Genomic DNA, 17,643 nt, shown 5'->3' with positions numbered 1-17,643 from the left:
AACTATTTCCTGTTTTTTATTTTACTTTAGAATTTGATTAACACGGTTCAGACAACATAATCTTTTATAGTTAAACCAATTTAAGTTTTCGTTTACTCGTTTAATTTAAATTCTTTCATTGATAGCATTTTAGTACTTTATAATTATCAGTTCAATTAGGTTTTCGTCGTTTACAATAGTTTTGCTAATAAATATTTTATCATTTTCGTTGTCCGCTCTGCTGATAGCAAGTGCTATGCCGAATTGTTCACGCAGCCTGCAACACCACATGGAGTGAGATGTAGCCCATAGCCACGTCATTTCATAACAGCATCTCACAACCATAGCAGGCGGACACAAATTAATCCAGATTGATTAACTTCGAACTTATTTTCGTCGCTACCATTTAATATAAAACAAAATGCAGACAGAATATTCAAAAACAATATTTCTCCAAACGTGTAAAAAAAGTTTCTTATATTTTAAATGTTTAACCAACACATTCCATATAAATCATATTAAAATATTTTGATTGTTTAATAAATCAGATAAATAGGCTATTACTAGTTTCAGAATTTTGAAGTGCGGCTTCAGATTAGGGGACTTAGGCCTACCTGCCAATGCAATTTTTTATTGTTTCTTCCTTAATTGGAATCAAAGAATTATATTATTTGACGAAATAACATATTTTTATTAAAGCAAGGTAGGCCTATTTTTTGCTAAATTTCTAGTATGTTGCTCAACAGTCTATATTTAGAATCGATACATGAATCGTCCGGGGGTTGAATCGTCTGTGGGTTGAATCGACCTAGAACCGTAAAACAAATCTCTACTCTTTGGTCCAACCACATTAAAGTGTTAACTTAAAATGAAATTATTTGTCTACGAACGGGTATATACGATATACGGAGTTGCCAAGTGAAGAAAATTTTGTAACAATGCTAAAGGTTTATGGTTGACAACTTTACAGAAATGATATTCTTGCTTTCTGTTTGGCTTAGATTGAATCGACTCTTATTTAGCAAATGAGTCGAGTTGCTTCTACCAAGACTCAATTGAGCTTCAAAAAGAATATTACTCGATGTGCGACTTGAGTTTGCTGTCTTGTTTACTACTCTGGAAATGTGTGCAAAAATTTATGCTATACTAATACTATAAACTTTTATGGACGTGAGGCTTGCAAGTTCACAACGCAGTATTTAGTAAATGGCTGTGCAATATTTTAACCCATAATTCTCGGTCAGTTACCAGACCAATGACGTAAATAAACGCTTGAGCAAGTTTTCCTGCTAAAGTGGTGAAATGATTTAGAAACTAACACGGTGAATACACCCAATGAGAGCAAGCAACATTTTGATACAGATTACCTGATATAGTCTAATAATAAACCAATCAGCATGCTTAACAACCGTAGTGGTGCAAAAACTGTTATGTGGTACACACAAAACAAGTAAAGCGATAAGGTACAACAGTTAACCTGGAATTGTGCCGTACAGCGGATTGATGTAAGGATGTACAGTATATAGCACCAAAATTAGGCAAGAATGCTTTGACCAAAGAACAGGCAATCAATGCAATTTTTCTAACCTTGATAAACACGTAAGTATAAAGTTAAATAAAACTCAACAAATCTCTTTCGGCCTACAATTTTGGCATGCTTGATAACACAGTGATATGACAGTATGCATCACGACCATGTTAATGATCGAAAGCAGTCAGATGTGCCGATCCATCGGCAGTTCTGTAGGTAAAAATACACAATTGCATGACAATGCATAAGACTCAAAATGATATATCCCAAAAATAATATTACGTTAAGAATACAGGGAAGTATATTTAAGATGTTTTTGACAGTAAAAGCTGATATGAGCAAGCCAACAAATATCACTAGGATATTCTACAGACTATACATTATTTAGAAATTTTCATAAATATCTTAATATAATTTTACACTACCAGAATAATAACACTTAATATAAGGATATTATCTAAAGGCAAACAGTTCTGTTCTTAAGTCGTTGGTGCTTTTGAAACGATAAATTTAAGTTAACATGTATTACTGCAAGTGAATTAAAAGTAGTACTTTTGGAAACTGTTGAAATAAAAAAACTCATCAAAATGAAACTGAAATGAGTAGTCAGTTAAAAAATATGAGTCGTTTCCAGAGAAACAAAACTAATAACAAGATGTACCAACAAGTACTGAAACTAAAAGGAAAACTTGAAAACGATAAAATTTAACATTCATAATATGACGTTTTACTTTGGAACACCTGTACGTTTGTCTCTCAATGCACGTTCAATAGCGTAGTCAAAACCATCATGCTGATAAGCAAGACTAATGATATGTTCGTGAGCTAGCGTTCCACGCACTGGAAAAAAGAAATGATTTGGATAATAATGCAACAAATTTGTAACACGTGATGTATAAATGTCAGCAATTCTACAAAGTCTTCCTGTAAAGAAGGATGCTGACAAATGAGATCGGAAGACAGAACCAAAGTGTGGATTGAATATCTCTTTCACGATGACCTTCAAATCATCACGTTCATTCAACCAATCACGCAGAACCTGCTGACTTTCAGCATCCCGATAAATCTGCAAGTAAAATTTGTGCAAACGATTTCTAAAAAAAATAAAGTAAAAAGACAAAACAAAATACAACAAAGTAAAACTAATCTTGTTCTCATAAACACAAAATTATGTATAGATACACCTATACTGGAAGAATTATCTATAAAACAGATAGAGATAACATGTCAAAAATTGTCTATAGTTCAGACTCTTTCAGGATAATTTGGAAGTTGGGATTAGTTCTAGGAATTAGTATCAAAACAACTAAAATGCCTAAATTATAAAATTAAAATCCTTACAATGTGGTTTGGATTATTTCAGTGTCGCAAAATAAGTTTAAAAAAATGCTTTTGACCGGTTTTCAGCTTTTCATATAAATAACTAATATAATCAAATTATCAAAACTGATTTTTCTACTTTCAAAGATTAGGCTCCTCACATCAGGTTATCATGAAAAATGGTTAATATATTTCTATTTTCTAATATGGTGTGCTTAAACGTTTTATTGTACGTTTTCAATACTCATACGCTGGCGCAGACCTTCCTCGAAAGGTCTGGACAACCCTGAACCGCCTCAGAACTGGAGTAGGCCGTTTTGGCGAATGCATGCACCGCTGGGGCCTCAAAACATCACCATCATGCATTTGCGGTGCAGAATCACAAACAGCAGAACACATCATCTTCGACTGTCGTGTCCTACACCCACCCATAGGCTAAGAGGACCTGAAGACCCCTCACGAAGAAGGGAAGAAATGGCTGCAATTGGTAGCTGAATATACTTGAGCCGACCTCATACGAAAGAAGAAGAATTTTAGTGAGATGTGAACTGCACGAACAAATCAAAGTTGAGCTTAGCCACAGTTATTTTAAAGAAATTAGGCGAAAACTTTATCCCCAAGCTTGGCTATGTCATGTTTTATTCATGATTCCTAGTAAATCAATGGCTTCTTTATTGTTGTTTTTGCAAGGATATTGGGTATGTCATTTTTAATAGTTTGCACCAGTTGGTCTGTACCAGGGGTGGGCAAATGTATTCAATGGAAGAGCAATTTGCAGAAAATACAAGTACCAGAGAGCTTCAAAATTATTTCAGTACAAAAAATAAGCCTTTGTTTTGGCTCAGTTTTGTATGGCAGATTAGACACAGAGGTTTATTTCCTTGACTAGTAAACACATAGTTTTCTTCTCACTCTAGATTTAAAATCTCTGTTTTCATCTTCACTTTTTCGTTTTTTGCTGGCATTACATGTCATCGTTTTCATTTTGCAGTGTATTTAAGTAGACTAAACTGAGCTAAAGCTTACTGTCTTTGCAATGAAATGAAATGACTTGCTGTTAACTAACTCTTCGGATTCTTTGTTTAGTGTTACGTCATAAACGAAATGCTGGCCTAAATAAAGAAAAGAAAAAGAGAGAAATGTTCATAAACGGTACTCTTGGTAACCTTTACAACTTTTTTGGAATTTTACGATTCGACTAGCAGAGCTACAAAAAACATGCCGGCGAGCCGCAGTTTGCCCATCACTGGTCTATACTATCGTGTATATCAATTATTGAAGAATGGGTTCAGCAACATTGTCTATCATTAACCTCAACATATTAGCTTTCAGAATTCCAATTATTTAATAACCCTAGTGTTGATGTATGGCATTAATGTTTGAATCTATAATGACATCTTCTTAAAATCTAAATATATATATAGGTAATAATAGCATACTTGCATTCGCTCCAATAGACGTTCAAGCGTTTGAAGCCATATGACAGACTTGCCGAATAACTTTGTATTCATTATGGCTATTTCTTCTTCTAATTCTGGAATAACAGCACCAGTTCTCCAACCGTAAGCATATGTTAAATCAGAAAGATCAGCATAAATTTGGTCACCAAAATACAGGACTTCATTTCCAGCCCACCCTGATAGCTTCATCAGCTCTTCTATGCAGCCTTCACAGTAAACTTCTCCTTTCTTGAACTCATGTACCCTGTCCCAAGAGATTTGCATATCTGGAGAATTGTCAAGGATTACTCTTTTAAAAGGTCTCAACTTTTCCTGAAAAAAACGTGGCTTTTTTGCTTGAACAATTACAATATCAAATGCATCCTGCCAACCGCTTCCAATCAAGTGTTCCATGCCACAGTTTACAAAGCTGAAGTTGCTGTTAGTAATAAGAAACAATTTCTTTCCAGAGGATGTGAGGTAATTAAAGAGGTCTGTCAAACTGTTCCTAACCAAATACTTGCTGATTTTATCTTGAACTTCGCCATAAAGCAAACCAGATGTGTGCACAGATCTTACCGAATCCTGTACACTTTCAAACAATATTCTTGGATCATACACAATGTTCCTTTCAGTGAAATAATGCACAGCGTTGGCCAGAAGCATAATTTCTGGCATTGAGAAAATATCCATCAGTTGGCGAAGGTTATCACCACCAGCATAAGACTGGTCAATTATAGTTTTAGGTATATGGCGAGAGCCACTAAACACCATTTTGACTTCGTCATCTTCTAACTTTCGTAATCCTTTATAAACAGTGCCCAATTGTATCATGTTACAAATATCCACTTTCATTAGAAGGCTTCGTTGAATATCATAATGCAGTCCTCTGATGCAAAACTTAGGAATGTATGCCAAGTTAAGTAAGTCTCTGGGAAAATGATGCTTCTGTACTAAGATCTTGGTAGCAGCTTCGTAAATGAAGTCTTGCATTATGTCTGCATATTGCGCCAATGTATAGTCATAGTCAAAGCCATATACCTTCACTTCACCCAAGTTTATTTGATTAATAGCAAACACTGCTTTTGGGTCAACATTGCAAACTTGCTCATGATCATTTTCAATTAACTTCTTCAGATCATTATATCTTGTCAACATAAACTCTTTGTTACTGCAACTTGAAACATCACTTAAATATGTCTTCCCAAAGGGGTAATTCTGCCCATTTTTATGCAGCTTCAAGTGCTTATAAAACAATGGCCAACGAACTGTTTTAAACAACTGCGTAACCATTTTTCTGAAAATGGAAAATTTTTTTTAACTCACAAGCATTAGTTAGATATATACGTTACATTAGACCAGCGGTCCATAATCGGTGGAAAATTTAGCAAGTTCAGTTGGGAAATAATTAACCTATGCAATTCCTTTGTAAACCAAAATAATACATAAAAAGTACATAAAATTATAGGCTAGATCCTACCATTATATAGTCATTTTGCAATGTAGGCCTAGTGATAGCACAATCGCTATATACACCCAAAGAGGTATGGCCAACTCACACTTCAATTACTGTTAAGAGAGTTATTTAGGAGTATTACTGAACTGGATATACTTTGCGTTTGTGGTATGTTTAAAAAGTTTAGTGGCAAACAAGTCGTTACAACGGCATCAAATAATGATCGAACAAAAAGACTGTACTACAGTAAACAAAATTGTACTTATAGTTATTACATTTTTAGCCATGAAGAAATTGAAGGCGTCACATTTAAAAAACTAGCATGTGCGTCGAATGTTTGATCGTAACTTGTTGCAAAAGTTTAAATTCTGTGCTGATACACCTCCAGCTGTCACTGTGATGTTTGTGCATATAACCTGTGAGTTTAGTAACTTTCTTAAAAGACTTAGTGTGTATGTTACTTATTGTGTATTGTCAGTCATGACACCAGTATTATCATCATCTATTATTAAAGCATTTATTCGTGCAATCAATTATGTACAGAACTCAGGCTTACTTGAGCTATAGCCAGAAAAGTTTGGGGGTAATTTGGGTTAGGAGGTGTGATAATGTTCATTGAACATTTCGACTTGACATTGTGCGTGCAAAGATGAAATTTTTGTCGAGGGGGCGTGCACTGAAACATTGATTCTTTGTTATAAATTGGTGTTAATACAACGGGCTTTTCTTTGTTTATTTCTTATGGTATTATAAACTGGCTTGAAAATAAAAATGTTTGGTTTGCGCGTTGATGAATCTCGTGTGCACAGATTGACAAAGTTTCTACTACGGGCCAATTGGCTATTACCACCTTCACCTGCAAATATCAGGCACAAGTTCACAGAAACATGCCTAATCTTTTACCGTCCATCTCGGTTCTCGCCAATTCATCAATTCAACCAATTCCATGGTTGCCGCAATCATTGCAACAAGAGTGTAATTGCTCCTTGCGACACCAAGGTCAAACCGAGTTGACCATTGGTCACTTCATACATCTTCGGTAACGTGGAATGCACCATGGTAAACTACCGACATAGTATATTAAAACATTTGTCGTAGTATACTATGCTACTACCGTATCATAAGCTATAAACATTACAGCAGAAAGCGAGTCCGGTCCACAATTGATTTTTGCATTGTTTATTTTTTGCCATTGACTGCGGTTAACGAAAAGTATTGTGCTAACATTGTTGTAGAATGGTAAAACAAGAAGAATGCTCACAGATGTTCAACGAACGGGAAAAAGCGGCGAAACCCCAAAAACTTAAAACGTGCAATGTGTGAATTACAGTGGTGCTACAACAATGAAAGGTAAGCACGGCCGCCAAACCCAGAATGCGTTGACCGTTTATATTAGAATTAAACGAAACCAAGTAAATATACACAGAATTCCACGTATCACCGATAGGTACTTGGTACATGCCATCGGTCACGCTAGGAGTTTATCGGCGCATGCTACCCAATAGTGGCGTAGCCAGAAAAACATTGGGGGGCTAAATATTTCATGATTTCAAGGGAACTACAAAGTGTTTGTTTTAAGACACCGCCACCTGATGTAGAAGCCTATAGACACAAACATTTGGGGCGTATAGCCCTTTTCGCCCCCTCCCCTGGCTACGCCTATGCTACCCATACCGCTAGATACATTCTATTGATGACGCCAGGTTTTTTAAGGGCACATCTAACCAATAGGTATCCTATGTACACCACGATATCCACGTATATGGTCGAAGGCCAATAATCGGCTGTGTGATGGCCCCCAGCCTCCAAAATTGGTCACATTTATTTTGTGCGCTATAACCAGTGTTCCCATACCGACCTTATTTCTGAAATATGTCCTTATTTTGAAGGTTTGTGTCTTACAATATATTTTAGTCTTTTTTTAACAACGTCCTTATTTTCACTTGCGTCCTTATTTTTGTCTATTTTTAGGACAGAGGTTTCTATTTTGGTCATTTCAACACCTTTAACATACTGTTTTGTACCAAAGAGATACCAACAGTAAGAACATGCAAATAGTGTTTCGTTTTTTTAGAGGCATATGATTGCCTTTTCTATTGTGCACTGTTTAAGGTAGTATTCTTTCGTTTCCTAGTCGTTCTTATTTTTGTTTCCAGACCAATAGCAATCCTGGCTATAACCCTGGTCTGCTAGGAAGGACTAGATTTAGGAGAAACTAGGCCGATTGTTAGCTAGAGACCCGTGTCGGTTTTGAAAACTATCGTATTTTTCTTAGTAAAAGGATTGCATTTCTGCATTGTTGGAAAATTAAGTGTGAACTGCAATATTTGAATATTATGCACATGATTGCAACAAGCCATAAGTTCACATGCACTGCAGCAAATGCGCTTCAAACGGTTGCATGTTTGAGGCTTAATTCTAATTCTTCACCAAGAAAACAATCAAAGACTGACCAGGCAAAAGCTGTTTTGTCAAAAGGACCAGATCTGGAAGATTTTATAAACGGCCAAGTACACAAAGATGACAGCTGGTCTAACTATTCTGGTGATCTCGTAAGACAAAAAGGTGTAAAAAGGTACGGTAACTTAATCAACGTGCCGCTACATGCGGATATGATAAGCTTGTATGGAATGTAAGTTTTTTTTACACCGGGCAGCGTAATTTTCAAAGACTGGTGGGCACTAGGCCTAGTAGGCAACAAAAAGTATGCTTCGTATGTCCCTGTTTTGGAATTAATTAGCCTACAAAGTAGCTTTTTTGACCTATTTCGTGCACGCAGATAGCTATGTTGTGCACCGGACATGTCATAGCTTCAATAAAGCTATTATTTAAAGTTTCAACTGTTCTGGACCATGCCATGTGCACACCATGAAGGTGTACCATGACCAATGTGTATTATTGACCAATATCTTTACAGGAAGTGACACTGGCATTTATGACTAAATAATTGGAAAAAGAAAATATGGCTAAAAATGTGCTTCATTTTCTGATAAACTCTGTCCGCAGATTAAACTTTTTTTCAGACTACATCCTTGTAAAGGTTCAAACAACAGGAAAAAACAACTTTTAAAAAGTTTATTGCTTAACACTAGAAGGACGGCAATTTTCGTATACCTAGAAGGACGGAGTGCGTCAATTGACGCAAAAGGTCAAAACGGCGCAAACGTTAACGTTTTTTGTTGAGAAAACTGTGCTGTTGCTCCGAAAAAACTACTTCTATCGCATGTCCGCTTTGTGCATTTTAATTAACAAAAGCAATCGCATTGAAAATACAAGCACTCGTGCCTAAACACTTCTGTTTCACGCAACTCCTTTTTCTTCTTGCACTCTTCCGGGACTTCTCTCCTGTTCTGGCGCATTGTCCCTACGAGGCTGCACTTCTTTTCCGCAAGTCGCAACGCCAGGTCAAGTGAGGTGAAAAAATTATCGCAAGTGACGTTGTAACCTCCTTGAAAAAGCGGAGCCATGAGTTTCAGTACAACGTCGGTGGGCACACTCACGTGGGGGCTCCTTGCGTCATCTTTTCCAACGTAAGGAAAACCGTTGAATAAATATTTGTTTTCAACGTCAACTGCCAGCCAGAACTTTAGACCAAACTTGTCTGGTTTATTGGCCATATATTGGATGAACTTGCAGCGTGCCTTACACGGCAATAGTTGCTCATCCACAGTTATCTTCTACTGTGGAATGAATGCTTTTTGGCAGTTTGATATAAAACTGTTCCAAAGTTGTGAAGCGAGTGCAAATTTATCATGCAATAGATTCCTACGCCTTTCCGTCTTCAGATCGAAGCGAAGGAATCGTAGGAGCTCCAGAAACCTGTCTCTTGCCATGGTTTGGGAAAACATCGGATATCCCCACGACCTCCCCCACAAACTCTTCACAGGGAAGTTGCGCCCTCCTATCACGCCACGAGCAACCACCAAGCCGACGAATTTATCTAATTCATCTAATTTATCTAACTAAGAAACTCTTACTACACTTACGCTTCGATAAACTTCAAAAATTCCGAAATTAGGCTGCGCTTGTGACGAAACTACTCTGTTTTGCGGAAAAGTCGACTTGCATAGTTTGTCGACACGTTTGTCACACCTCTGTGTTGGCAGCTGTGACCTAATTCGATAAACCTGTAATTATCAGCAGACGGAAAACAATGCTCTCTATCGCGAGAACTGGTTTTTGTACTGTGAAGTAACAATGCGTCAATTGACGCACCCTGTCCTTCTAGGTAGTGACCACGTTAATTATCTCTACCGGTAAAATAAAAACTTCATATTCATGGGTTAGTTACCTAACACTAATGTAGGAAAAGTCAGGAAATATCACGGTTTTGCGATGCACCACTTAAAAGTTATAGATGCACTTAGGTTGAAAATGCGTCAATTGACGCGCCCCGTCCTTCTAGTGTTAAGTCCAAAGAAAATAATTTCGGCGTTGGGTATCTAAAAACGCTTAAACCACCTGATTTTTTAAGTTTTCATACTCCACCACATTACACTGACTTTGTGATCATGGAGAATATCATGGGTTTGGTGGCTTTGCTAACCTACCAGTACCATCTTATAACACAATGGTATTATTTGCCACATTGCATGTTTCAAACCCTTAAGGCTTTGTCAGTTTTTCCGTTAATTATTGATCTTCAGCATTTTCTTAGTGTTACTATAGGCTGAAATTGTCTATGTTTGTTTTCATTTATTAATTTCCATTAACTGTGCAAAGCGAAAATTAATTATATATAATTATAGTCGTTGTCATTGTAATTTTCACTTTGCACAGTTAATGGAGATAAATAAATGATACAATATAAAAACGAACACAGACAAGTTATATCAATTAATCTAAGTCTTGACCTGTGAAATATATCAAAATGTGCAAAAACTTTTCCAAGTTTGAGGACTAATATCTTGTTACGTTACTATTTCAAGTGAACTATAAACTTACATATATGTATATATATATATATATACCTTTTAATTATTATGTTTATATATATTATATTTCTATACTTTATTTCATGAAGTGTACATACCTTTTTCCATGAATAGCTTGTATGCACATAGACACCAAACTATTAAAAGTTCATGGCTTTTCAAAAGATTTTTTTCTTTTGACTTATCTTTGTCTCTGACTTTTATGTACATCAAGTAAGCTTGAGATGGCATACCATAAAAAGCGTTGAAACGCAAATGAACCGTAATTTAAGACAGAATTTTAATTTAAGGATGCAAAAGAAACTAACTTGATAGTTCGCAGTTGAATAAATTGTAGTTGAATTTTGGAATATGTGTGTTTCTCAATATCATCGTGTGTACACAAATAATTCTGTTCCACTTCTTCATTTTGTTTTTGTATAAAAGATAGTTTTAATATGTTTTAATGCCATGTGTCAGTGATTTCTTATTATTTAATGTTTATTTCTATATAGAAACCTTTAATTTTAATAAAGATATTTCATCAAAGGTCAATTCCAGCGTGACTGACGGGACAAAAGATAGAATTTTTAAAATTATAAATGCATTATTATTAGTTTTATATAAGGTTGGAAAAAAGGAAATGTGTTTTCAGTTAATGGTAGTTGCATGTTATGAAATGGCATCATAAATTTTTGTAAAATAATATAGTGAAAGTTTTGAAAACCACATTTTGTTAGCGTGACTGACGGGACAGAAATTAACATGCGTTTTTGGGACAGTGTAACTGATGACAAATTTCTATCTCATTATTTGATAAATCAAGGTGTTTCCTTGTAGATTTCATTGTTGACCCGAACTGTGCTTTAAACTAATTTCGAACTTTGGCTGCAATTACTAAGTACAAGATTATAGTGTATTGTGTACGTGACAGACGGGACATTTTGTATGTGACCGACGGGACAACATCTGAAGTAATAAAAGGACACTCACAGTTTTTGGATCAAGTATTAAATAAAATCATCTATTCAATTTAACAACTGAAACTAAATAAAATTTAATTAGTTTTTTAATCTGAATAACAAATTTTTTGCATGACATGCAGTAAAATATTGAAAATACTAATTGACAATTCAAACAACTAACAAAATAGCAAGCTGTAAAAACATGACAATAAACTTCTATAGCACTGTATAAAAATAACATTGTCGTCCATAAAATCATTTTAACTTGCAAATTAACTTACAAATAAATTATATATGCCCTGCAACTTTTGAAGAAATGCATCTGAACTAGTAAACATAAATAAAACCCAAACAACAACCGTAAACAACTCAAAGCTAGAAAACTTTAAAACTAAAATAACAATATATTTTAGCACCTGATTTTTATATGTTCTAAACTATTTTATGCATTCCTCGGCTATTTATAAGAATTGTTACATCTTTCATCTGACTAAGAATGTTATCTTTGGTGTACCAAACAGTGTCATGATCCGGTTCTAGTTTATAACTAAAAGATGAACTATCTGATTTTTTTAGGCATTGTATTTTATATTCACCAGCTATTTTATTTATTACAAGCCCATAAAAGTCTTCTGGTAAGTATTTTACTTTAACCCAAGATCCAATAGCAAAATCTTTATCATTTCCTCCTTTTGGCTGAACTAACACTTCATTTGACCCAATAAATGAAAAACAGTCCATTTGTTCATTATTCACAAGCGAATGCACAGCATACCTAATTTCGTATGGCTTAATTGATTCAAAAAAGTGTGCATCCCTGGTATTGGGGATTCTTTCAATTTCAATATCATTTGGGTGCCACATTTTGTTCAGTTTTGGGATTTGGTGCAAATTAACAAATGGTTTTGTCCAAACACAGAAAAGTAAATTTGGTAAATTTAATCATGTTTGTTCAGACCAAAAATTGTCCCGTCGATCACGTGACTGACGGGACAGTTTTAATTTACCTACAAATTTAAAGTTAAGATATATATGCCAAAAGCTTTTAGTTGTGAGAATGTCCTGCTTAATGTAGAAGATAGCTATGTGGAAAGAAAAACAATAATATCAGTAATGCATTTTTTATCAAACTATATGTGCTATTTTTGTGACTGACGGGACAAATGCTTTTGTCTTTTTTTAACCTTAAATTTGTATGCAGGGAAAGGTGAGTAGAACTTGGCGGATTTTTTTTTGCAAACACTTACTTTCATAATATGTGCAAAAAGAGTAATAATTGTCCTATGTACTAAGCACTAGAAAACAAATTATGTTATAAGAAGAGGTGAAATTTACATTTTTATATGAAGACTTCATACCAGATACACAAATGCTTTTATATATAAAATACAAAAAGTATAATAATTCAGAGTGTCTTTTTCAGAAAGGCATAGGCGTATACTCTAACATAAACATAAATTTATTTGTATATTTTGTTGATTCAATTTTTGCTACTTTGCTACATTATCATGGAATTAACCCAAATTTAAAGTGTGGGTCAAAGTAGAGAACCTTAAGACACTTTAACTTGAAAATGAAATGAAAGGTAACAATTAGGAACATAAAATACGATGAAAAATTGAGGAAATTACCCACGAAATGCAATATTATACACAAATTATAATATTTTATTTTGTTATTTTTCGTGTTAATCTCTTTCAAGATTAGATTAAAGACTATGTAAATATTTAATATATAATGTCTCGTTTCAGATTGCGACTACCTCCTTGGCTGAAAACCAGCTTTCCGACAGGCGAAAATTATAGTAGAATAAAATCAAATCTTCGTAAGTTAAATTTGAATACTGTGTGTGAAGAAGCACGTTGTCCAAATATTGGAGAATGCTGGGGAGGTGGTGAACACCAAACTGCAACTGCCACAATTATGGTGTGTTTATGTCTATCAATATATATTTTGACGATCAATATTCTTCTTAGCGGAATTTATGCATGTTTACGCTATGAAAAGCGTTCTATGCTTAAAAAACTTGTAACAAGTTGTTGCAGTTGTTAACTTATTTTATACAGTTGTTGGGAGACACATGTACAAGAGGGTGTCGTTTCTGTTCGGTCAAAACAGCACGTGTACCTCCTCCACCCGATCCAAAGGAACCTGTTAATACTGCCAAAGCAATTGCAGCTTGGGGATTAGATTATGTTGTACTTACATCTGTCGATAGGGATGGTGAGTTAATCAAACATTTACTATTAGTATTATGCTACTATTACATGATGACCCTCCCCACAATAAAATACTACTGTACCGAAAAATTTTTAGTTATAGCTCATAATTCTCATTTTTGCTCGATTTTTAGGATAAACAATACAAGTAGATTTTATGCAGAAGATATTGGAACAATGGTCTACCTCGAAATGTGTCATTAAGAAAAATCATTGAGCAAAGTTATTTTGCCAATGAATCATACAATTTGCTTGTTTCACCTAGAAATTTTAGAGCGGACTATTGTTCTAATCTTTGATGCATGGAGTCCATTTCTGTATCTTGAATAATCAAGGAAACAAAAACCATCAACGTGAATAGGGTTTCGTTCATTATAAAATCTTCACATTTCCATATTTAAAATTTTGTGTTTTTTTTGCAATGTCACCAAACCCAGTAGTTCTCAACTGTTTTATGCTTGCCAGCCAGTAAAAATCAAAATATTGTTTTTCGGACCGGTAGTTTATTGGTTGAATAAATTCACGAAACTGATTGATTGATAATCTACACAACGAACAGTCGATCACCATGTCTGGTTGTGGTCAGCGTTACACGCCAGCACCACTGAATGCGAAATGCGTTAAATTTAAAGACCAAAACAAATTTGAACTTCACCAGAATTATTACTTCATAGTGCGACAAATTTATAGCACTCCTCTCATCACTATTGTGTTGAATTGACATCACACAATTTGACTTCATCAACAACATTTCCTTGTGATATATTTTCAGTTGTCAAGAGAGCCAGCAGCAAGAGATCATCACAGCATACAAAATACATTTCAGTGTGATTGAAAAACATTGTGTTCAGTATTTAGTTTCTTCTGTTGTCATAACCGATTAAAATATATAGAAATAACAACTTTTTTGCCACATGCCATAAAATTAATGCATACTATCTGGTGAACGCCACTGAGCTGGTATATTTGTTAGATCATACTAACTGGCTTATTTTTACTACTTGCCTAGTTTAGGAACGCCACTTTTATAGCAATGGTATAAATTAAATTGCATGTATACGATAATGTCTGCTTTTCATATTCTCCAAAAGATCTTCCAGATGGTGGTGCAGCACATTTCTCAGAGACAGTAAAACACCTAAAACGGGATGCGCCTGAGGTCTTGGTTGAATGTTTGACTCCTGATTTTAGAGGTGACCTTTCTGCAGTGGAGTTATTGGCCAATTGTGGGTTGGACGTATATGCACATAATATTGAGTGTGTGAGAGATTACACTTGGTAAGTTTACTGCACAAGTATTGTAAAGCAACTGCAGTTATATAGTTAGTCTCTACCAATGTATATGAAGCTTTGTAATTTGATTAACTGACTTCTTTACTACTGTTGTATAACACATTTGTTTTATCATTACTGCAATAGGACAAAAAAGCTTTACTGCCGTAATTAATAGCTTTCCTCCAACCTAAAGCACTATCTAAGCTTTTGAATGAATACGGTGCAAAGTCTGCCATGTAATTCTTCATTATCGTTTTGGAGTAGATTTTTTTGATATATAACATCATCTTATGTATTTTTGGTACATGCCTTATTGTCTGATATTAATTGAGTGTTATTCTCAATCTCATTACCTATAAACATTTTTAGGTTAGTTCGTGACCCACGTGCAACTTATGACCAATCACTTGAAGTATTGCGGCATGCCAAGTTTGTAAACCCCAACATAATAACCAAGTCATCAATTATGTTGGGATTTGGGGAAACTGATGATGAAGTTATGAACACACTAAAAGGTTTAATGATTTTTTGAGTGTTGTTATGCTGTAGTGTTGGTATTGCGGATTGCTTCACATATATGTGTGATTTATGTCATGCATCACTTTAAAAATAGTCCATATGGAGATGGTATGATCTTCTTACACCTGACATAGACTTTCATAAAAGAAGTGTGTCATACTGAAAACTCGGCCACAATGAACTTTCCTGGCATATAAATGTACTGTTTGTAATCAGCGAGCTGAGTGGTTGGAAAAAATCACACCTGTTGGGTGTTAATGTCAGAATAAACATGGTCGATTGTTTAGACTTGTATGTCCAGAAAAGTAAATTTTTTATGTTCCGATTTTTTAGATATTTAAGTGATACTATCTTTTAAAAAATTATTATGAATCTGTTACTAATCGTTATAAATGTAACAGACTTAAGGAAAGCAGAGGTGGATTGTGTGACACTTGGCCAATACATGCAGCCTACAAAGCGACATATTAAGGTAGAAGTATTCTCATCTTGGTAATGGTGATGCTCACTATCAACTTATACTACATGCGAAATGAACTGATGAAATGTTTGAAATGAAACATTGCATGTGAGCAAACATGAAACATGAATGAAATATTTTGCGATTTAGGTCGCGGAATATGTCACTCCATCCAAATTCAAGCACTGGGAAGATGTGGGCAAAGAGCTTGGCTTCATGTACACTGCCAGCGGACCTTTAGTTCGATCTTCTTATAAGGCTGGAGAGTATTTTATAAAGAATACGTTAGAAGAACGGCGCTCCAAAAGCATATTGCCTAAACCTTGATTTGTCTGACTCTGCTTCCATATTTCTCATATGCTATGTGCTGCCGACAAGCTTGGTATGATATGGCATTTTATTTAGATTAACTTGGACTCTGCACCTCCACTTACCTTGCTTGGTTTAATGTTGTGTTGGTTTACCCATGGAACGGAAAGAAAACAATATGCTTGAAATAAAATATCCTGACATAGCTTTGAATGATTTTAGAATGTTTTGCGTGATACCAATTTATTAAAGATAGCTTCAAGATAGCCAAGACTTTATCTTGGTCGGAGGATATGAAATTTTGATGTTTTTTTTTGTTTTTGAGAAACTAACTCGCTTTACCAGTTTATCTTTATAGATACAGAAATGTTACCTTATTTGTTGTTTTGATATCTTTATTTATTCTTGTGTTCTTTGTGTTGTTAATCACATTGCTCTATCGCACTTTTTGTGTGCTCCAAATTGGTTATGCCATTAATATTTTTTCCATTAATTGTACAGCATTTAAAATACTTTAGATTAATTGACTTTGGACGCTATCATTTTAAATGGGGAAATTTAAATGCGAAATATACAGAAAAAAATACATGGAACTTCACATTTAGAGATAATCATCCAAATTGCTCTAATACATCACATACAAAAATATTAAATGTTTTTCAAACTTTGCTAATATGTTATAACAATGCATAAACTGACCTGTGTATCTTTATACGATTTTGGATGGTGCAAATTTTCAAGAAATGTAAAAATTGTCAATTTTGTAAGCTCCACATTCACAACTGTTTGACTCGGGACTTACCATTCAGGGTAGATTTTAAAAAGGTTATGATGAGATAAACCTCTGGAATATGTAACTTTGTTACTTGTTAGCTGTGAAATGATGAATAAATAAAATTATCCACAACTTAAAGGAATGAGAAAAGGGAACCACGATACAATTACAATTGCTTCTTATTTAAACAGAAGTAGTTAAAGTTTTCTGTAAAACTTAGCTTGTTGTTGCTACCATACATTGCTCCGTTGGTGGACAACTTGAATAGAATGCCATATTTTACATGTTTATACTCTTTTATCTTGGAAAAGGTGCTTTGTTAATTTTTGTAGCAAAGGAGGTGGAAGGTTTAGTGTGTAAACAAATCTTTCTTTGCTCATATCAAACAGCAAACTGAAAACACTGAGAGAAAACTTTTAGGAAACTTTTCACTGGTTAGATTATTATCGCCAGAATAAACTCGCAAACTTCATGGTCATTGTG

General features: G+C 34.7%; 2 protein-coding genes across 2 annotated transcripts; one reads left to right on the top strand and one right to left on the bottom strand.

Moving 5' to 3' along the window:
* Positions 1-1,126: 1,126 nt before the first annotated feature.
* Positions 1,127-6,189, bottom strand: LOC143468353 (5'-nucleotidase domain-containing protein 3-like). Its single transcript, XM_076965513.1, has 2 exons — positions 4,270-6,189; positions 1,127-2,576 (listed from the first exon to the last, which is right to left on the bottom strand). Exons 1-2 carry the CDS (start codon positions 5,560-5,562, stop codon positions 2,238-2,240), a joined length of 1,632 nt encoding a protein of 543 aa, XP_076821628.1. The 5' UTR covers positions 5,563-6,189; the 3' UTR covers positions 1,127-2,237.
* Positions 6,190-7,922: 1,733 nt separating this feature from the next.
* Positions 7,923-17,152, top strand: LOC143468354 (lipoyl synthase, mitochondrial-like). The gene is made up of 7 exons (XM_076965514.1): positions 7,923-8,300; positions 13,355-13,529; positions 13,670-13,826; positions 14,914-15,100; positions 15,467-15,612; positions 16,018-16,088; positions 16,227-17,152. The coding sequence occupies exons 1-7, from the start codon at positions 8,062-8,064 to the stop codon at positions 16,401-16,403; spliced, it is 1,152 nt and encodes a 383-aa protein (XP_076821629.1). The 5' UTR covers positions 7,923-8,061; the 3' UTR covers positions 16,404-17,152.
* The last annotated feature ends 491 nt before the right edge of the window (positions 17,153-17,643 follow it).

Source organism: Clavelina lepadiformis, chromosome 8 (assembly GCF_947623445.1).
Source record: "Clavelina lepadiformis chromosome 8, kaClaLepa1.1, whole genome shotgun sequence".
Lineage (NCBI taxonomy): Eukaryota > Metazoa > Chordata > Ascidiacea > Aplousobranchia > Clavelinidae > Clavelina > Clavelina lepadiformis.
This window is presented reverse-complemented; position numbering and strand designations above follow the sequence as displayed.